This window comes from Petaurus breviceps, unplaced genomic scaffold, assembly GCF_028583685.1.
Source record: "Petaurus breviceps papuanus isolate PSGF00001 unplaced genomic scaffold, PetGlider_PUasm1.0 90847, whole genome shotgun sequence".
In the NCBI taxonomy this organism is placed as follows: domain Eukaryota; kingdom Metazoa; phylum Chordata; class Mammalia; order Diprotodontia; family Petauridae; genus Petaurus; species Petaurus breviceps.
The window spans coordinates 4595045-4617439 of NW_027187360.1; the positions used below are offsets into that span (position 1 = coordinate 4595045).

At 44.1% G+C, this 22395-nt stretch overlaps 1 protein-coding gene across 1 annotated transcript; it reads left to right on the top strand.

Annotated features, from left to right (window-relative positions):
- Window positions 1-2209: 2209 nt before the first annotated feature.
- Window positions 2210-20966, top strand: LOC138149588 (3'-5' exoribonuclease HELZ2-like). Its single transcript, XM_069072760.1, has 6 exons — window positions 2210-2405; window positions 5930-7076; window positions 8337-8520; window positions 15087-15868; window positions 17373-17448; window positions 19935-20966. The coding sequence occupies exons 2-4, from the start codon at window positions 6010-6012 to the stop codon at window positions 15093-15095; spliced, it is 1260 nt and encodes a 419-aa protein (XP_068928861.1). The 5' UTR covers window positions 2210-2405; window positions 5930-6009; the 3' UTR covers window positions 15096-15868; window positions 17373-17448; window positions 19935-20966.
- The last annotated feature ends 1429 nt before the right edge of the window (window positions 20967-22395 follow it).

A 22395-nucleotide genomic window follows, 5' to 3' on the forward strand; every position in this document is an offset into this window, starting at 1 on the left:
ACGACCAACTTGTCTTTCCCTAACCTACTCTCGCTACCTGATCTAGCACTTCCATTCGACTGTCAGCCTGTCCCGCCCACAACTTTACAACTTTACGCATCCGGGAGAACAATAGGCAAAGGCCAGGGCAGAGGACCACCTCTGCAGGCCCAGGTGTGAATTAACGCTTAATACAGTGGGGTTATGTGTGTGTGTGTGTGTGTGTGTGTGTGTGTGTGTGTGTGTGTGTGTGTGCGCGCGCGCGCGTGCGCACGATTTTTAAACTCTCCGCAGCCACCTCACCAAGCACAGGTTCCTTGGTCCCCCCTACTATTGGGACGCTACAAAGTCTTACTTTCCAACTCGGAGGGTTTGGAGAACTTTGGAGCCTTACACATTGCTAGCTCTGATCCAGAATTCAATCCCCCTGGCAAACCAGATACCATTAACGTCCCAATTCAAGACCAAAGAATGTGTTTGAAATTGGGCGAACTTCTCCAATGTCCTGAACCCAAGTCTTCTGAAAAAGTCTATTGCTTTTTTCACGACATCTTTGTAGAATTTTTTTTTTCTTAACAGAAAATGTAGGAGTGTCCTTTCCTAGACATTTTGCCTAAGTATAAAATAGAACGTTCAGATCTTCTCTCAGGAAGTTAAAACCTTGAATCGACACCGTAACTCTTATATGGGTTTTGGTGCCTGGAAAGAAAGCAATATAGGGAGCCAAGGTCTTCTATTTGATGGTTTCATGGAGGTACTAACCCCTACTTCTCTGGGTAGCATCATGGGAGGCTGGTTGTATGTCTGAATGGGCCCTTTGGAGTACCTGGGAGTTAGTGGTGGCAGTTTGGCAAGGAATTTAGAGGATCTGAGTAGTGGGGAAAGGCTAGAAGGAGGAAGTGGGACTTGAAGGGTAACTAGGATGTGAAAAGATGGAGAGAAGAAAGAAAAGTATTCCAGAGTGGAAAAGTGTGATTCAAAGATCTGATGAAGAAATGTGGTTGGAGTTTCCTGGGGACCATGAATAGATCATCCTGGCTAGGATTAATGTTGAAGAGAGGCATGAAAGAAGGTTGTCAAGAAATTGTGAAGATCTTTGAATGGTAACCTAATGATTTTGGAATTTATTTTGTAGACTAGGCAGAGGAAAGACATTACCTGAGTGCTACTTTAGGAAAATTCACCTGGTTGCATAATGGGCCAAGTCTATGTGGATGGAGTGGGCAGGGATGTGCCATCATGCCTTGGGACAAACAAGTTCTTGACATTAACTGTCTCCCTTGGAAATGGAAGGGTTAGTAGTTATGCTCCCCTGGGGTGGATCAACTTCCTGACCTACTATGCACTGGCTGTTTGTGGAAAATGGTTTAGAGAATGAGAAATTTGAGACGTGGAAACCTGTTTGGAAACTTGCAGCTCTTCTGGTTGAGAGAAGAAAGCTTGGACTAAGGGGAGGGAGGGGAATTAAGGTCATATGATCATATGATCATAGCAGTTTGACTGAGATGACTGAGAGATGAATATGAGAGCCTGGGGAGGGGGAGGAATTTGAGAGAATCTAAGGCAGAAATGACCTGGTGATATGGAGGCTACGAGATAATTCAGACTGTTTGGTGCTGGCATTGACATAGGGGTTTCAGGAGTTAGAAGGAATGCAGAGTTGATCTGTAAGAGTCCTGAGTTTGAATGTGTCATCCTGTATAGGGGTCTTAGCTTGGTCTTGAAAGAGCCAGAGTCTATGGAAAAGGTGTCCCTTGTCTCTGTCTCTGTCTGTCTCTGTCTCTGTGTCTCTCTCTCTGTAAACACACACAGATAACCTTCTGCGTGCACTGTTCTATACAGTGTTCCGTGTAAATGGTGAGAAAGTTTACCCAGTATACGGTGTTTTGGTTTCTAACACTCATAGAACCTGTGGGAGAGAGTGGATCTGCGTGTGACCGAAGCTCATATGGAGCTTATGAGAGAAGATTGACACTATGTGTTTGTGAATGTGTGTGAATTGTCGACATTAAAATCTCTGCCTAACTTGAAAGTGTTGTGAAGGTACTGGCAGGGTAGGCGTGTGAGCCCGTGGAAGAGGCGGGGCCAGAAGTGAGAAAGGTGGAAACTAGAAACTGCTATTGGAGAGGGAGAAGGGAGGAGAGAGGTGGGAGGAAATGGGGAGGGAGGAGGAGGAGCCCGGACTAAGAGTGTGGGGAGGGCTGGATGAACGGATTGAGATAAGGGGCGGGGCAATTGTAGGTGTAGTCGTCCAAACTGAGAAAAATTTGCAGATTGTTGTAAATTTGAATTGCGGCGGGAGCAGAATTCGGAGTGAGCTGAGGAGAAAGAGAAATCGCCAGCTGGGACCCGCGGCCAGCGCCTAGCTGGTTGGTTAGAGGGAACTTCTAGGACGGCGAGAATCAGGTCTAGATCCAGGGCAGCAGGTAAGGAGGATAATCGGCCTAATCCTGAGCCGGTGCGGAGAGAAGAGACCAAAGATGAGCCCTGTTCCTTTTCCCAGGCAGATTTTACTTAGGGATTCCTGACCGGCTTGCCTTGAGTCCCGACTGGACAAGGCAAGTCCGGGGTTCCCAGACTGTTGATCTTTCTAGAGGTGGGGCAGGATTCACGTTCTTACCTGGTCCAGACTCTGTAGTGGATGGGATAAGAGAGGAAAGGGATGGGAATGGAGATGGGGGCACACCTCCAGCCATTATTCCCAGAGCCCGATCCTCTATTCTTAGGTTGTGTGACCCAGAGCACTTCTAAGTCTCGTTAAAGTTGTTCTGATTCTCTAAGGGGATGTTCTTATGCCAGTCTCCTGAAAAATAATTTCTGCTTGAGGAAGTGACTTACAAATACTTTGTTTCATTGATCCTTTATCCTTTCCTGCAAGTCTTTAAAAAGAAACAAACAAACAACAACAACAACAAAAAAAAAAAAACCAACCCTCTCCTTTTAGGAAGAAAAAATCCCAAAAGATGCAATATTTCCAGGACAAATAATCCTTCTTGGAAAGACTTGAGCCCTACTAGAGAGATGTGGCAACCTACAGTAACAGTTATCTGAAATGTGAGGTCCTAATCTGTGTCTTCACTGATTTTTGCTAGTATGCAGTGGGGAAATCTGAGTGACTTCCCATAGATGGAAAGGTGGACAAAAAGCTTTGATTTGGGGTGTGTTAACTTGATGTATCATCTTTATTTTACTGATTACATTGTCTCTTTTTTTTTTTATCTTGCAAACCTCATGTGTCCTTCCACTTGCCAGTCAGTGAATCAATCAACAGGCATATATTAAGCATTTACTAGGTGCCAAGTACTGTGCTAAGTACTGGTGGTACTAAGACTCAAAAACAATCCCTACTTTTAAGGAGTTCACATTCTAATAAGGGAAAAAGAACATGCCAATAACTTTTTACAAGATCTATACAGGGTAAATTGGAGGCAATCCCAAAGGCCTTCAAAGCATTAGCATTAAGGGAAGTCATGAAAGGCTTCTTGCAGAAGGTAAGATTTTAGTCTAGACCTAAAAGAAGCTACTAGAAAGGAGAGGATTCCAGGTATGGGGGGGCAGTTAGTGAAAATTAACTCAGTTGTGTGATGGGAGTGTCTTGTTCTAGGAACAGCAAGGAGGACAATGTCTGGATCATAGAGTACTTGGATGTAAGATTGGCAGTGTAGGAAGGGTCCAAGTTGTGAAAGACTTTAAAAAAGTTAAGAGTTTTATATGCAATCTTGGAAGGAATAGAGAGCCACTGGGGTTTATTGAATGGAGTAGGGGGGTGATATAGACCAGCAATTGAGGAAGATTAATTTGACAGCTGAGTGAAGAATAAACTAGGGTGGAGAGAGACTTGAGGCAGGGAGAGCAAGCAGCAAGCTATTTGCTTGGCTGTCGAGGCTTGTAGTGCACTGGCAAAGTGCACAGTGGACACACTGAGAGCTGTTACAAAGGTAGAATCTACAGACCTTGGCAATAGATTGTATATAATTAGGAGTTTGGGGGAGATTGGGAGAAAGATACTGAGTTCTGTTTTTTAAGTTTAAGACATCTATGGGACATCCAGTTCTGAGATATACAATAGGAAGCTGGAGATGTGATATTGAAGATCTGGAAATAGGTTAGGGCTGGAATGTGCTGGAGAAGAATGGCAGGAATGGGTTCAAGGGTGCATATTGTGTGTTTTACCATAGCAAAGAGATGGGGTACCTTTTCATGAGAGGCAGGGGTGAAGGACAAGATGGTGGGAGATGTCTGAGTCATGTGAGATAAGGAAGGGAGGGACCTCTTCTAAATGAGTTCAGATGTTTTAGTGAAGTATGCTGCAACATCCTCAGCAGGGTGGGGCAGGAGGGGGAAGGGAGTGGGGAGGAGCAGGGGATAGACTCACCTCTGCTGGCAGTATCAATAGCCATTGTCGCTATGCTAACCTAATGTAATGCATCTATAGTCCTGTGCCTCTGCTTAATAGAGAAGGGAGAACAGTTCCAGTGTACCTAAGATATGATTTATTTCTCTGAGACTTTGGCTCAAATTACTCCAAAGCTAAAGTAATATGATTCTCCATTATAGGAGAATCTGAAAGGAAAACTGAAGCACATCAAGTGAGTCAGGGGCTTATTTTTATTGCATAGGAAAAGCAGAATTCAAGATTTAAAGAGAAAAGGATGTGGTCCCCTCTTTCCCTAGCCTATTCCCTGAGAATCTTCAAAAAAAAAAATACTTGCTCTTCCCCCTCTCCACCAATACCGAGGCTCTCTGCCTATCTCAGCCATTGACATGAGGAAGGGAGAAGAGAGGCAGGACTGACTATAGTGGGGCTCTGTGTCATCAAGGGCCAGGGGGATTCTGTCCTTAGCTTCAGGGCTCCCTTACCACTGCCTTTAATAGAAATTTTTTTTTTGTGTGGGAGCTTAGTGTATTGGTTCTTAAGTTTAGTGGCCTCAGGAGGCTTTGAAAAGAGACTCCAATTTCTTAGTTTGTAGAATGAATTGATAAGTCTCTTAAGTTTAGGAGGCACAGAATGAAAGAGATGTCATTGAAAATTAGTCCTCAGGGACTAATTTGCATAAGGTTACTATGTCCCTACAAAACCATAGTGGAGGTTTTAGGTCATAGTGATGGTGATGGTGAAGGTTTTAATAATGAAGGTGGTGGTGGTGATCATTTCTCCTGACCAGGGGCCAGCTTGGCACTCTGCATGTTGGAGCATTTCTTCTAATAAACTCTGGGAATTGGCGGTGGGGATGGAAGAAGGGATTGTGGGAGGGAAACTTTGGCCTTCTCCCCATCTGTGAGCAGAGCTCTGTGTCTGCCAGTCTGCCTGCCTTCTTGCTTCTCTAAGGTAGAGTTGTCACCATAGGACCCCCCTTTCCCCCATCAAAAGCAGATTGTCCCATGAGCTCCTGGAGGAGTCCTGGGTGACATTTCAAGTGTTGGAGATAAGGAGGAATATTCATAGGAGAGTCTGACAGGGGTTTGTCCTTTGATTTTTATAGATGGTTAAAAGAGAAAATTTCTTTTCTTCAAATTGGAAAAGTACTCAAACCTGAAGCTTCCCTTCTTCTCACAAAACCATGTCCCTCTATATTTCCAAATTCTGCTCCAAATTTACTTCTTTATGAAGTTTAGTCTTCCAAAATTAACCTTGTCTACCTCTGATCACCCTGTCCTCAGGGTCACTCCCGTTATCTTATGTCCTTTTCCCAGAGTTGTAATTAATTAGGTATTGATTTCCATGTTTTTCACTATGACCTGTAGAGCCTTATGTGTCTTTAGTTTTGATTCCCTTCCATACCGGGGACTACCCCGAGGCAGGGCCATGCTTCCACTTTCCTTCCCCTGATGGGCCCAACACAGGCTTAGAGGGAGCAGGAGATGGTTTTTGCCTTGAAGGAGCCATTTCCTCTGCCCCACATCCCCTTCCAATTCCTCTTCAGACTTCTGACTATTCCTTTTTCCTTAGGGTTTTTAATTTGGGAAAGAAACTGATCCCGAAGACCAGTCACTTCAAGGACCTTGCTGTGCCTGCTGCCAAGTGACCCAATGTTCCTGGTGCCTGAAGGAGTTTTAGCTAGAAGCCCTGGCTATTTCATAGCCAGCTCCATCATCCTGGGGAAAGAGGTGCTGTCCAGGCAAAAAGTGCTTCTGGATGAGCTCCAGAGCCAGCTGGAGCTTCTTGTGGGCTGCTCAGTCTGTGCGGAGCCACTGGACGAGAGCACATATATATGGCAAATCATAGATCACCATTGCCCTGGGGAGATCCTCCTCACAAGAGCCAAGGGAACTCCTCCACATCAAGGGTGGAGAAAGGTTCGCCGGAGGCCCATCTTCCCCAAACCCAGACACTATGAAGTGTGCCACTTTTACAGGCATGGGGCAGGCTGCTGGAGACATGGCCAGTACACATTTGCCAGCAGCCCAGAGGAAGCAATGGTTTGGACTTTCGAAAGGCAGAACTATATCCCCAGGTTATGGCTAAAAGCCGAAGTGCAAAACAACTTGTACCACTGGCCCCCCAGGAGCCAGAGAATAGTTGAGAAAATTTGGGCAGAATTTGGAGGCTACTTTCAGGAAATCTGTAAGGCCTGCTTTGAGAACTGCTGCCCCCCACAGGTGACTCGCTGGGGTCCAAACTTGGTGTGCCCAGAGCATTGGTCTTCTGGCTCCGTTCTGGTACATCGAGTGGTGATCAGGCCCAAACTCCTGAGGAGAAGTTTCTTCTTGGAATATTGTATGGTTGTGTCTCGAGGGCAGCCATGTCAGCAGGGAGTCACTGACTGCATTTATGCTCATAGTGATGTAGAAATGGCAGTGTGGGAAGCTGAGGCTAGTGACTACCTGTTTTGCCCTGACTTGATTCGAACCACTTTGGAGTGTGAAGGAAGGGCCGGGGTCAGTGGGAAGGATGGTGGTGGCGATGAGAGTCCAGTCTCTTCAGCCCGGATTCAACTGGACTGCCAGGCCTGCCATGTGCCCTTTGGCTCACAAGAGAGTTTCAAGAATCACTACTCCTCTGTAGAGCACAAACTGAGGGTGTCCTATGAGCAGGGGGCCCTATGGGAACATCGACCCCCCACCATCGGAGTCAGTGAATTCAAACTGTGCCCCAGGTAAGGCCCCAGAGGTGGGAAAGCAGTGCTTTGTTTAACAATCCCTTGTTGAACATGGATTGTGTGGCTGACCCTAGGCTAGGCACTGTGTAAGGAGGGAAGAGCAGTTAGAAGCTACTTTCAAGGAGCTTTCTTCCCACTTTACCTCTTCTCCTTCATTTATCAACAAATTTTAAGTTTCTGTGAGCAGGACTGATTAGGCTTGGATCCATAATAGTAAGCCCATGCCCTCAGTGCATGGTTTATACTCAGTCAATCTACAAGCCACACTTCTGAAGGTGTCAGACACACTGATCAGTGCTGGGGATAAAAAGAAAGTACCTTCAAGGACCTCGCATTCTACTTTTTTAAATGTGGAAACAACAAATAAACAACTACATATGAACAAAATGTAAACACATACAAAGGTAAATACACAGTGTAAATGAAAGGTAATCTCAGAAAGGAGGCACTGTGGAGAGGTGGGGCTAGCTAGAGTAGGATAATGTGGTGAAGGGGGGAGAAGAGACCAGGAAATGTCTCTTGTATACTAAAGATTTGAGTTTTCACAGTGTATCTCATTTGGTCATCAGAACAACTCTAGGAATTAAGCAGGACAGTTATTTTCCCCAATTTTCAGATAAGGAAATAGACACAGAAAGGCTTGTGACCTGTATCAGGTAAAAGTGATCTTACAGTCAGATACAGTTGTAGAATTCTAGTACCTAAGGTCAGAGTTCTTTCCACTATATCATCTGTGGAATAGGACCACCCTTTAGTGCCACCCCCCAATCCCAACCTCCCAAGGCTCAGCTGTCTGGGGAAACACTGGATACCTTGACCACTCCTTTCCATCCTTCCTCATCAAGATCTAGATTTCATATAAGCAAGTGAACCAGCCCCCAGAACTCAAGCTCAGGGATCAAGCCTTTGGGAAAAGTCTATACTAATCACTCCTTTCACATGTTCCTGTCCCTCTCCAAACCAGAACATTGAGATGGCCTCATAGGATATTAGATTGAGTTGTAAGGGATTTCATAAGTCATCTAATTCAGTCCTCTCCTTTTACAGATGAGGCAATTGGGCAAAATGATGGGAACTGTTCAAGTCCACATAGATAGTTAAATCTAAGAGTTGGGATTTGAAACCCCAGTTCTTCAGATTCCAAATTCAGTATACTTTCTATCTGACTTTGATACTGTTCCATGGGGCAGCATGAGAGAAAGGGCAGAGCTCTCATCCCTCAATTGACTATTCTCTTTGGGTTCTCCATTCTGTCAGGCAGGATATCTCTCCCTACAGAAATGTATGTGCCAAAGCACATTCCCTGGGAGAGCTACAGGAATGGATTCTTCAGGCACTGACCATCCAGATGAGGGAGGACTCAGCCTGGAAGCATGGACTCCTCTTCTTCCAGCACCGACTTTTCCGTGAATATCAGGACAATAGCAATGAAATGCTCGTGGTGAGTAGGGTTCAGGGAAAGGACTATGAGGAAGGACTTCAGAAGAGGGGTGAAAATGGGAAGAATCTGAATTTAGTCCCACGGACAGTTGGGGTAGCAGTCGGTTGGGACAGTATCCCTTCTACTAACAGCTCCCTGTGTCTGTCTGCTCCTCATCAGAGATCTAGGTCTGTACATGACATAACCATTCACTGTGGCCACCCCTTACAGTGCCAAGAAAAGGACAAAAAATCACGACGCAGTTGGAAATGTATTATCCATTCAAAGGCTTGTGCCGCCGTTTGGAGGAGTGTACATGTGGAGTTTTCATCCTGGTCCTGGCATTTCAGGGGCCAATCCTGTCTCGTCCTCTTAGTACTGGCAGCGATCACTCAAGATGTGAGGTTGCAGGGTAGCCCATGGAGATATGACTAAGGGAATTGGGCATCTAGAAGGCTTGTGCTAGAGTGGATCCTGACCTCTGGGGCAGTTACTAGGGGAGCAGCTATGAGACCCTGGTCTGGCTTTGGGAGGAAAGAAGGGAATTAGGGGAAAGGAAGGGAGAGGGAAAGGAGGACAGGGGTAGATGGATCACACTGCTGAGGTTACACCATCTCTCTCCCCCACCACCTATGTAGGGTCGACGACCACTGAGACATGTGGCCCTCCTCAAACAGCGTATGGGAGCAATGTTCTCCTTGGGGGGTCCTGAGCTTCTGCCAGGACAGCTTTATGCCCAAGGCTCAAAGTTCTGGGTCCATGGTGCTGCAGTGATGACCTTCCACGTGGAGGTGCATGTGGAGTGTATCACCATTGGCAATTATGATCAGTGGGTAGCCTTTGACTTTGGACGCCAGCCTGTCCTGGTACAGAAGCTCCATGTTCAGGTGGGCCAGAAGGAGGCACCTGGAGCCCTGCCCACCTTTATCCAGGATCATGGTTGTCTTCTAGAGATGTCCCACTGGCATAGTGGGAATCGTTGCGTGGTGCCCAGTGTGGCCAGAACAGCTGAGCAGGTAAAGCTGCTAGCCAAGTACAATGTGAGCTCTCAGGAACTGGACTACTGCAAGTCAATAGCTTCAACCAAGATCCCTATAACTCTGGCCAACTATCGGGACAGGAGGCACCAATTCTTATACATGGAGGAGGAGGCTCAGCAACAGAGGCATTGGGTAAGGTAGGGAAGCAAGGTGGGGGGGGGACAAGAAGCAGGGAACCCAAAAAGGGGCAATGACAGTTTTGTTAGCCAGGAAGCCTGGCTCCACCCCCAGTTAGCTGTATGATCTTAGGCAAATCAGGTCACTTCTGGGCCCCATTTTGCATGTCTGTCAAGTGGGGATCATAGTACTGAACCCATGGAGCTAAGAGATTTGTGATACTTGAATGAATTGGTATATGCATTGAAGGGCCCTACTAAATGTCATGAATTAGGGTTTTGCTGTCAAGGTCTGGCAGTGATTTAAGGGTGAGGTTGTTGAGTTCCCTATTGTGATCAAAAGCTATCTTGAATCAACTGTTTTACTGTCTCTGTATGATATCCTCAGCTGTCTAGGGTAATCAGAGCCATGGGAGATAAGGAGATGATACCAGAATGGAAATGTAGTACTGTTTGGGGGAGTTAGATGGGTTAGAATCAGAGAGGTTCAGCCCACCAGCTCATTCTTCCCTGTTCCATAGACTGAACCTCAGGTGCAAGGCACCTTGTCCTCCAAGGTACAGATCTCAGCAACGGGCATGAAGTTTGAAGCACAAGGAAAATCACATGTGAAGGGATGAATCCCTTGCTCCCTTACACCAGACACAGACCAGGGCTTCTTTCTAAGCAAGGCTGTTACTACTGCTTATGTAGTGCCCATCCCTGCGCCTGACAACTGCGTGTATGAAGTTCAAGTGAAGGTTAAGACCACTTCAGAACTAAACGTGTGGCTCCTGCTGCCAGACCACTACTGCTCTGCTTTAGGGCTTGAGGATGGAGATTCTCAGCTTATAGAAATCCAGTTCCAAATTGACAGGATGGTATTTGGCAAGTGGCATCAAGCCATCGACACACCTGCCTGTTCTCTGCCTTCTTTGATGCCACCTACCCAGGAGATCTTCTGCAATGCTAAACAGAAGCAGGCCATTTCCTATATCACAGGCACAGCTAGTGGGAAGAGGCAAGTGCCTCCACTGCTCATTTGTGGCCCATTTGGGACAGGCAAGACACACACATTAGCATGGGCCACACTGGAGGTGATCAAACAGTCAAACGCCAAGGTGTTGATCTGTACCCACACTGACAGGTGAGCTGGACTGGGACTGGGGCAGAGGCTACCTCCTTGAGTCAAGACTGGGGCTCAATTCAACTTCCATTTATCAGGTGGCCACTAGGTAGTGGGTCTACCCATGGGTGTAGTATAGTTCAGTGGAGTCTAAAGGAATCAAGTGCATTGTAATGTAGTGTGTGATGTACTAAAGATACAAATATTAAAGTGGATATAACTTTCTTACAGGTAATATATACACAGATTCAGAATCATAATTTTAGAGGTAGAAGGGCCATCTAGTGTCTAACCCATAAATGAAAAGAAATCTCCACTATGACATCCCTGCTTACAACCTCTGAAGACCCCAGAGAGGGGGTACCCATCACCTCTCCCAGGCAGGACAACTCTAATTGTTGAGAAGCTTTTTTTCAATTTTTTCAATTCTATTCAATCCAATAAACACGTACTTAGCACCTAAGTTCTGGGGGACAGATAAGAAAAGACAGTACCTGCCTTCACATGGTTTCTAATTTAATGGGGAAAATAACACATGAAAAGAAGTTGTAAAGTGGGGTAGCGAGAGACACCAGGGGTACCATGGTGTGAGGAGTTGAGGCCAAGCAGAGCTGCTGATGGAAAGTGGAGTGAACTGAAAGTCCAGATTTTGTACTCCATAAAGGAAAGCTTTGGGTGGAGTTTAGTGCTCCACCCTCCAGATGTGAGAAGAGGCTGAAGGAGGTAGGAATATGTTGACTATCCATGGCTGAGTTAACAGTATAGTGATGAGATTTGAAGTGATCAACTTAAAAAAAAATCTCTTTGTAAATCCCTTCCCCTACGGACTTCTGTTTCTACCCTTTGGGGTCAAGCAATCTCTCCTTCTTATGGCAGCTTTGCAAATATTCAAAGACAGCTATCATGTAGTCCACCAGTTTTCACTTCTCTGGGTTATACAAATAAAGCTGGTACAAGGTAGAATGTGATTGGGGCAAAGGAGGGCCAGGCAAAATGAGGAAAGAGATGACTTTCATTTGGATATGGGTGTGAATGGGGGGGTAGAATATTCATGGTGGAGGTAGAACCTAAGGTAGACCTTGAAGAGATGGATATTACTAGTTAAGAGATTGATTTGATGATGGTAGAGAGCTCTTCAGTGGTGTGTTGGAGTCAGCTCAAACTGGACCAGCTTTCTGGCTGTTAAAAATTTCAGTGTGAGCATACACACACACACACACACACACACACACACACACACACACTTAGAAATAAGCAAACTATACAAAGCAGGGCTTGATTTTTTTGTTTTGTTTGCCTAGACTTAAGAAAGATTTAAATTTTAATAATTCATATTTAACTTTAAAAGTGTGTCTTGTGTAATCCCTGCCTCCTCCTCCCTGAGATTGGGTACCAGCACAAGCCTGATAGGTAAATAAGTTTCTGGGCTCTGGAGGTGTCTCAGTAGATTGGATGACCACTTAAAGGTCCCTGAGAAAGGAAGTTTGTCTTGGTTACTCCTCTCTTGCTTTTAATCCTTTCTTTTCTTCAGGGCCAGTTGCTAAACATTTGCCAACATACCAATGGCTCTATTTTATATATGAAAGAGAGTATGAGCACAGGCACAGAGATGGGAGAAGTTAGGATGAAAACAGGGAAGAAAGTGATCTTAATTTTGATAGAACCTGGAATACATGAAGACAAATAAGTTCTTTTGGTAGGGCCTGGACAGATTGTGAAAGGCCTTGAATACCAAGGTCAGGAATTGAAACCTGATTCAGTATGAAATGGGCAGCCACTGGAGATTTTTAAGAAGAGGGGTAATGGGATCATAGTAGTGCATTGAGAAGACTGCCCAGCATGTGGTATGGAGAATAGATGGGAAAGGCACCAGCATCTACCATCTGTAAAGTCATATCAGCAGAAAGTCTAGTTTGGAAGCTACTGCAATAATCTGGATGAAAAGAGAAGAGGGTTAAATCAGGGGGAAGTGGTAGTTGAGGAAAGTTGCATTTGAAACATGGGGAGGTAGAAACTAAAGGACTTGCCATTTGGTTGCATATGTGGAGTATAGGACAAGGAAGGGTCAAAGATGACTTTAAGCTGGGAGGGTGCGATTTTGGTGCTGCCATTGCCAGAGATGATTTAGGAAGAAGGTGCAAATGATGGGTTCATTGTGAGAAATGTTTGGTTTGAGATGCCAGTGGGAAATGCAGGTAGGCACTGGCTCTAGAAAGTGGTTGAAGATAAAAAAGACTTGGTAATCAGGTTTGACATAAGGATTAGTGTTACATCACACTTCAATTGAGACTGGCTTTGGGGTCATGGTCAGTGTGGACAAAGACAAGGGAATACATATTTGTAGGAAATTAATCCCAAATGTTCTTTAGGATGTTGGGTTTTGAATTCCTAGACCTATTCTAGGAAAGGGACCTGGGGCTGGGATTGGAGTGTAGATGTTGCTGTTGGTATCAGGTTCATGATCATTAATACTACTTTGCACAGAACAGAGTAATTTTCTTTCTATCTATAGAGAAGATCTTTTTTTCTGATTTTTGTTTTCAATTGCTTATTATTTCCCATTTCCTCTGAGCTGGCTTGCTATGTTTTCTCAAAATATCACCTAATCTAGTCACTAGGGTTTCCTAATCTTCATGGCCTTGGAACAGTATGACAGCTTCTATGTCCTTCTGTGCTGATTGCCTAATTTTCTGACAAGAGCAGGGACTTCCTATAAATAACTTTTTTACTTGTTTACTGCCCTTGTCCATTTTGGGCTATGTTTCCTGCCAAAGTCCATTTGATGTGCTTTCAATTTGAATTTAGAATGATATAAACTAAGAACCATCCACTTTAGGACATATATCACTGTTGGTTTCAAGCCTTCATCCCTATGATGGGTGATAAAGAGGGGAGAAGATGGAAATAAATTAGAGGCCTATGTTGTATCTATACAAAATTGGACCCAGGCTGGATGTGGGTTGAACTGGGATTAGACCTTGCTCATTTTGACTGAGTTTAGACCAGTATTAGACTAGGTTTAGACCAAGGTTGGTTGAACTGAGGTAGAACCCGGATTAGATCATGGTTAGACCATCACTTGGACCAAGGTTAGACCAAAGATGGACAGGAATGGACCAGGATTGGATCATCATTGGACCATAGCTGGAACAAATGAGACTATATATGGAGCTGGATCAAACCAGGCTTGGACCAGAGATTCAACTAGCTCTGGACCAGCATTAGACCAGCATGCTATCAGGACTATACCAGCATTAAATTAAGATTAGGTCCTGGTTGAACCTGGGTTGAAGAACAAAGATAAACTGAACCCTTTGTAAAATCCTGTGTTCTTTGTTTTTGTTAGTTCTTTCATCTAGGTAAAAAATAACTTTTTTAAAGGCCTTGATTTCCATTTCCCCACACACATTTCCCATTCCCCACCCCCAGTTAGTGGAAAAAGGAGAGTTTTTCCTACTGGCAACGTCAAGAAAGTCAGAAAACTTTGAATACCCTACCCTCTGGGGCCTATGTAGGGTTGATGGCAGCCATTTCCCCAACTCCACCCCAGCAGAGGTGGATTTGGAGGGGGAGAATAAAAAGAAGACATAGAAAGAGGAGCTCTTTGGGGCCCAGCTGTTTTAGCCATTCCATTTTACCTTAGGGCACATTAGCCCAGTTTTCCCAGGTGGTTCTATATAGTCAGTCCCTAATTTTCTGCACCACTGGACTGAGCCAGTGACATAGATAATTCGAGCTGTGGCTAATGCATAGACTTTTTTGGAACAGACTGTCAAACTGGGAGGAAGGAGCTCTACCTTCCTCACTGGGTGTTTCCCCCTCAGGTCTGAGTCTGCCATCTCCAAGTTCACCTAGACAATAGGTTGGAGGACACCCTGGGATTAACGTTTTATGATGGATAACCAACAAATTTGACAAATTGACAAATCTCTCTGTCTCTGTATATGTCTCTGTCTCCTGTCCCACCCCTTCTCTCCATCTCTCCTTTCCCTGAACAGAGTGCTTAGCACAGTGTGTAATAAATGCTTCTTGACAGATGATCAGATTTCCCACAAGCACTTTGAACCTCTTCTTTTCCTCTCTGATACTCTTATTTTACATGGTACAGTTTGGACCTCCTGGCAAACTATAACCTCCTTAAGGAATAGAGACTTTGTCATTTTTTTTCTTTGTATCCCAATTTTATATCCCAATTGTAATCCAAAATTGTATCCCAATCCCAGTGTCTTGAACATAGGAGGTAGGAAATTCTTATTGAATTGAACTGAAGTAGTTGAAGGAATCCTGTTGCCTTATTCCTCAACCTCTTTTGTTTCCCCTCTGCAGTGCTGCTGATGTCTACATCTGGGAATATTTTCATGTCTATGCCACAGCTGGACACCCTGAGGTCATACCCCTGAGGGTCAAGCACATCGAGAGCTTCTTGCATCAGACAGACCCAACCACACTGCAGTACTGCTGCCTCTCAGAAGATGGGTGCTCATTCCGCTTCCCAACACAGGATGAACTGAAACAGCACTCCATTATTGTCACTACCACCACCTTATCCTACAACCTTCATGTGCCACCTGGCTTTTTTTCCCCATATCCTCATAGATGAGGCTGCTCAGATGTTAGAGTATGAAGCCATACTGCCACTGGTTTATGCTACCCAAGACACACGCATTGCCCTGGCTGGAGACCACATGCAAAGCACCCCCAAACTCTTTAGTGTGGGGGACAGGAAGTCTGCTGACCATTCACTATTCAATCGGCTGTTCCAGCACTACCAGCAGGAGACTCACCAATTAGCTTCCCAGTGCAGGATCATCTTCCATGAAAACTACTGTACCACCAAAGCCATCATTCCCTTCATGTTTCACAATTTCTATGGGGCCAGCAAAATCCCTGTTCAGGATAGTGGAATCCCCGAACATCCGTGGCAGTACCCTCTTATGTTTTGCTATGTGTCTGGTACTCCTGAAAAAGATATCTCAATGGCATCATGGTTAAACAAGGCTGAAATAGTGGAGGTCATAAAGAGGGTACAGGAATTCTATGAAGGCTGGGTCTACCAATGGGGCAGCCCTGATCAGAAACAAATTTGTGTTGTGTCCCATGGCTCTCAGGTAATTGGCCCCTCCCTTCTTCTCTCTCCCACAGGGATAATAGATAGAATCTTGTTTTGTAAACAGGTATTCAGGACCTTGTCTATATATTTTTTTTCCTTTAAAAATTTTATTGATATAATTTGTTGTTACATTGCCTAATTTCTTCTAGTACCCCTATCCCTTCATAAGAGCCACTCCATATAACAAAGACTATTTTTTAAAGGATTAAAAAAAAAGGATGAAGAAGGAAGAAAAGTAACAAAACTAATAAGCAACAGATTTGGGGAGTTTTGTCTATAATCTCTCACCTCGAAACCAATTGTTCAAAATGCCCCATGGGCACTCTGGAAGTCCCATAGTCTTTATGGCATCCTTGGGCAGTATGCATTAATAAGGATGAGGGCAGAGGTGGGGGAGAGGGGAAAGTAATCACCTTTGAATCCTTTTATGATCTAAACTTTTCTCCTCTGAAAAAAAGAAAGGAACTCTGAGGTTCATCATGATTCATCTTGATCAAGTATATGTTTCAAGATAAACATGCTCAAAAGGCCACATGTTCTAATGAAAGCAATATAACTTGGGTTCAAGGCCTGTCCCCACCCATGTTGGCTGTGTGACCTTGGGAAAGTAACAACCTCTCAGAGCTCTCTAGACAACTTTCTAAGAAGATATGCCAACCTATATCGATAGAGGACTTCCCCAACTGGGAGTTTCCAATTCTAGTAAAATCTCAGGCCTAGTTCTTATCCCTATCTTTGTAGATAAACACATACAGGTAGTAGTAGAATGATTACCTTTAGCAGACACCTCAATAGCTTGTGTTCTTTATGATCACAAGTATTTTTGAATAAACACAAGTATGTTTGTTAGGGGAGGGCGGAAATAATTGGGCAGAAGGATTGGAGGGAAATCCCAAGACCCAGCAGTTAATGGCAAAATTGGAAGAAAGGGGAGTTGAGGGACAGGACACCTGACTTGTCAATCTCCTCCCTCCTAGTCCAAGGCCATCTCTACTGCATGAACCCCAGTGTCCTCAATTCCAGTCCAGTCCTTTTTCTCCTACAATGATGAGCAGCTACGTGGCCATGATTAGACTGGAGAACTCTGCTTTTCCTCAGTTCTTTGCACTTGGCTGTCAGTGGGGTTTTGCCTGGGAGACTTGACTCTGAGTGGCTTGGACTCTGACTGTGAACTTCCCTCCCTCCCTCTTCCTAATTACCACCATGAAGTTTTCATAGAGGAGGTATAATTTATGAAATAATCTGAGGAAGGTGTCTTAACCTTTTTATTGTGTTAGGTGGTACTGGACAGGGAGGCAGAGTATATAGTGATGGATTCTTCCCCTAGGAGAAGGCCCCAGACTTCTTTGATGGTTCTGATTGATTTGACTTGGAGGCTGAAGTTTGGCATTGAGTTTGGTCATGCAGGGTGGGAAGCTTGAGGAAGGAGCTTATTCTGGGCTGAGGTCATGGCTTGACCCTTGTTCCCCATCTCTACTGATATCTACTGATCTATTCTCCAGGTAAAAAGACTGAGGGAAGAATTGGAGAAGAAGCAACTGGGAGAAGTGGTAGTGGAGAATTTTGAAAATGTTCCAGGTGAGTATTTTGTATCAGAGATATAAAACTGGAAGGTGACGTATCCAGTGGGGGGGAGATGTCTTTTTAGCTGTCCATTTAGACCTTCATTCAGTGGCTGGTCATTGTTCCTATAGCCAGACCCCTGAATGGTCTGGATGGATGGTGGGGACCCTGTTTTCTAAGGTCTGGAATCTTAAATCAGGACACATATTAAGGACACGAGAAGGGAGGGAAATAAGCATTTATATATGTGCCAGGTACATAAGGGTTTTTATAAATGTTATCTCATTTGATAATGAAGGATCCCTCAAGGGTCTCTGTATATGTGTGTGTGAGGTGATATAGAAATCTTCCATATCCCTTCTCAGGCCTTCTAAGACTATGGTCAGATATTAGTTGCCACACCTTAGATAGGGGAAGAGAGGCACACTTAAGGAGGTTGGGTATTGTGTTCTCTTTATAACAACAGCAGGGATTCTTTTTGCTCATCCTGATTAAAGAGACAATTTTGTGTGTGTTCCATTTTAGCCAGAAACTGACTGGCAGTGGAGTTAGGGGTGAATCCAGACTTATCATCAGGGGTCAGAGGTAAGAAGTAGGGGGTAGGGAAAAGCTCTTTGTTGGATCACACTACCTGGATATCTCTTGATCCTACGTGTCAGGCACCTTGATAACCCTCATTCTACAGCGAGAAAGTACATAATTTCTTTAGAACTAGACCTATTTGGAGGACTTCCAGGGGTTGATCCAAGATGGTGGAGTAGGGGAGGGGAAGCACACTGCTAACTTCTCCCAACATTCCCTTCCAAACAACTTTAAAATAACACCCCAAATCAAAATTTAGAATGGAAAAGCCAACAAAAGGTTAGGTTGAGACATTCTTCCAGCCCAAGACAACTTAGGAGGTTGTAAGGAGAGATCTATGATATGAAAGTGGAGGCTGGCCTAGAGATCATATGGATACAACATTGGTGGTGGGACTAGGTGATGGCAACAGAAACAGAAGGAGTCTGGGGTACTCTCAAGCCAGAAGTAGTAAGGTGATCTGCCAACTGGTCAGACAAAGACTAAAGGGGACCCCTGTGCTAGCATTCAACATAGGACTTGAAGCTGTTTGGCAACTCCGTTACCTATACCCACTTCTAGGTCATAGTTCAAGGGCAGGGAAGAACACTTTTGGTCAAGGGAGAGCAAGAACTCTGAGGAACAGTACCTCTTTCAGTCACAAGGGATCAGGGAACCTGAGGAACTGTATTTTTGCTATCCCAAGGGAGCAGGGTCCCTGAGAAGTAGTATTGACTGTAACCGTAAAAGATCAGGGGTACTTCCTGGGTAAGGACCAGAGTATAGACCAGGAGTGGAGTAACCACACCTTTCCCCAAATCATACCACCCTGGAAGCACCAAAATCTCCCATATTCCAAAAACATCAGTGTGAAAAATCCTGAAGTTTGGGACAGTGATCCTCCCCTCTCTCCAAGAGAAAACACAGGAACACAGCCCAACTTTAACATCAATTCAAAGGCAAGAAATAAGCTAGAAAAATGAGCAAACAACAACAAAAAAAGAACCTCATCACAAAAAGCTACTTCTGTGATAGGGAAGAACAAGACACAAAGTCAGAAGAATACAGTGAAGTCAAAACCCCCAAGAGAGGTTTTTGACCAAAGAGTAGTCACTAATGGTTTTTGTAGTGGGCCAAGGCAGGGAACCCTGCCATCTCACAGCAAGGCTGAGAGAATGTGGGGGCCCTGCTATGACCAGCAGGGTCGAGAGTTCTATCCATCCAGAGGCTGAGAGAGAGTATGAGTTTAAAAGAGAGATGGGGACTCAAAGAGTGGTGGAAAATAGAGTCTCTTTTATTGTCTTGAGTGAAAGCCTTTTATAGGACGCTTCCTAATGGCTTTCCCCTGTGGACCTTGAGCACTACAGTGTTACCAGGCCAGGGGCAAAAACACCACCCTCATCTCGAGGATTCAATCCTCACACCTGCATGCTTGAACTCTTCCTTGGGATATGGGGAACCGATCTGGCCTGGCAGCAAGCCCTTTGCCTGAGGGGGCTTATTCAGCCATCAGTTTCAGGGTCTCACTGGCTTGTGGTCCTCAACAGGTTTTGATGACAATTTGAAAGTCTCTAGAAATAAGCTCCAGGGATATGTACTTGGTTCTGTTCTGCTATACTTGCAAAAATAAATGATAAAAATTGTTTTGACATATAATTGGGAAGAAAATAAAATTCTCTTAAAAATAAAATATATTAATCTTTAAAAAAAAAAAAAGAACTAGGCCTATTTGGAGGGGTTCGGATTGGGGCCCAGAGCCAAATGTCTCTAGTTTTGGCCATTTCTTTTTCCTACAATGGAAACTGATTCCCAGGGTAGTTTCCCCTACCTCTTCCATCCCTGCCCTAGTTTCCTTCCTAAGGTCATCTGGATCCTCTACCTTTAGGAATCCCACCTAATCTGGCTATGTTCTGACTTTTTGGTCTTGACTCTTCACCTAGGTTGTGAGTTCCGAGTAGTCATCCTCAGCACAGTACATACCCAAGAGAGCTTGCTCAGCAACTCAGCCACCCACCTGGAATTCTTCAACGAGCCTCAACTACTTAACATAGTGATGACCAGGGCCCAGTCACAGCTGGTTGTTGTGGGTGATCTCAGGGCCCTATGTGCCTTTGGACATTGCAAAGAGATATGGAAAAACTTCATTCAAAAGACATTCGAGCAAGGCAATGTGCTTCCTACATACCTCAAAATGAAATATGTGGAACAAAGTTCCTTGCAGCGTTTGGCCTGGCAAAACAGACTGAACCCTGGGGCTGCAACCAGGGAGAGCTTCTTAGAGGAGGAAGATAACCACAGTGTCATTACCTCCTGGGCGTCTGATGCCTAACTCAGTGATGAGGACCCTGTCCTGCAGGAGTTGCTGGATAAAGGAAAGAATATGGCAGAGATAGTAGCTGAGAGCTAGTGGGATTGGCTGCTGGATCTACTATTCCATGACCTACCTTCCCTCCATTATAACAGTATTTAAATTTTCCTATGCCAGTGTTGCAGAAATACTTCTATATTGAGAGCCCAAGATAGAACATATAGGATCTGTGAACTGATTAAGTAGGCCTTACATGTTACCAGAAATATAGCTTAAAGATTTAAATAATGGTAGGAAATTTGCCTCTTCGTAAATCCAGGAATAAGACACAGATAGTATGTTAAATATTGTTACTATGTTATAACATTCAGTGGTCACTAAATGTTGCTCTCATACTCTAACATAGGCAGCTTTGCTGGCCTAGATTTCTCCTGTGTAGCTGCCACTACAGCCACTTGGAGTTAGACTTAACCTGACCATCTCTGCTGCCTGAACCTTCAACAGTGGGAAGTGTCCAAGCATACAAATCCTGCTCAATTAAAAGAGTTGGATGTGCATAAGCAATGGTTTTTCCCTGGCCTCAGAACATTTATTTGGACGTGTCAATAATATCTAAATCATAAATAGTCTGGAACCATGTACAAGAAACAGGTTTGCAATAAAATGTAAACTGTAAATACCAAAAGGCTGGCTTTATTTGACTTAACTTTTCAGAAGAGCTGGAATTCAGCTGCTTTTCCTCAAGGAGTACTTATATTTGTTTCCCCTCAGTGCTTGCTCAGAGATCTTATTGGGGGAAGGGTTTTTGTACATTGTTTATTGTGGCATATGTTATTTTTTTTTTTTGCTTTTTGGGAAGCAATTGGGATTAAGTGACTTGCCCAAGTTCACATGGTTTCATCAGGTTTAATAAAAAATACTGTACTTTATATTGCCAGCTATTCTATGCACTGCAGAACCTTAGATATGTACTAGACTTTGAAGAAATTCATTCAGAGGACTCATTCTTTCAATTCTGAGTGCATACTGAAGCAATATTTCCTTTCCTTTTATTTTTCTGGCTTTTTTTTTTTTTAGTAAAAGGCTAACATGAAAATATGTCTTACATGACTTCATACATATAAAGGATATAATATTGTTTGCCTTCTCAATAGGTGGGGGAGTGACTGGAGGGACAGAGATAAGTAGCCATCCCTCCAAAATGATACAACAGTAGGAAACTCACTGCATTACAGTTTTACATGGAGAATAAGGACTGTTACTGAGAAGCAACCTTCTCAGACCTCCATTAATGCTTGACATAGGAGATGGGTTATAATCATAATGGTAGCTTTTTAAACCCTTAAAATGGTTGAAAACTGTAAATATGGGAGGAATCCATAGATGAATAAAAGTGATAACCCAAAAGCCCCAACAAGGTGAAATGGAAACTGTTACTAAACTTTAAATTCTATGAAGGGTGAGACCTCATCTATACTTTGTATCTTACCACAGAGAATAACATAGTACTTTATTAAAGGTATTTAAAGTTTGCTAAATTGTTGAATTGAATGAAAAATCATTTATTAAGCACTTACTATGTACCTACCATTGTGCTAAGCATTAGGCATACAAAAAAAAATTAAAAAGACAGTCCCTGCTCTCAAGCAGCTCACAATGTAATGAGGGTGGGGGGAAAGGGGAGGTGACCCATGGAAACAAATTCATCTCATGATGGATGTAAAGGCTCAGAAACCTCAAAGGGTTCAATGGTAGTGCAAATGACAAGGTCCTAGGTGCAAAAGCAGAGCAGATGGCAAGGCTTAGAGGACTTGAGGACAGTGGCAGAGCAGATAGTAAGGCCTGATGGTCCACCATCTCAATGGAAGGCATGTAGTTGATGACTCTAAGCTCATCCAAGTGGTGTGAACAACCAAGTCACTCTTCCCAACAGGCTTGCCAAGCTGAGGCTTGGGCAGGTCCAAATCAAGGAAGAGATAAGGAAAAGACAAGAGGGGAAGAAAGAAATCCAATCCAGTCAACAAGTTTTCTTAAGTACTTTACCGTGTGTGTGTGTGTGTGTGTGTGTGTGTGTGTGTGTGTGTGTGTGTGTG

What these genes read in the sequence shown, in the direction of transcription:
- LOC138149588 (XM_069072760.1), top strand. Translation starts at nt 6,010, where the DNA reads ATGTTCCTGGTGCCTGAAGGAGTTTTAGCTAGAAGCCCTGGCTATTTC. An exon ending in GAATTCAAACTGTGCCCCAG is followed by an intron (nt 7,077 to 8,336) that starts GTAAGGCCCCAG and finishes CCATTCTGTCAG; the next exon opens with GCAGGATATCTCTCCCTACA.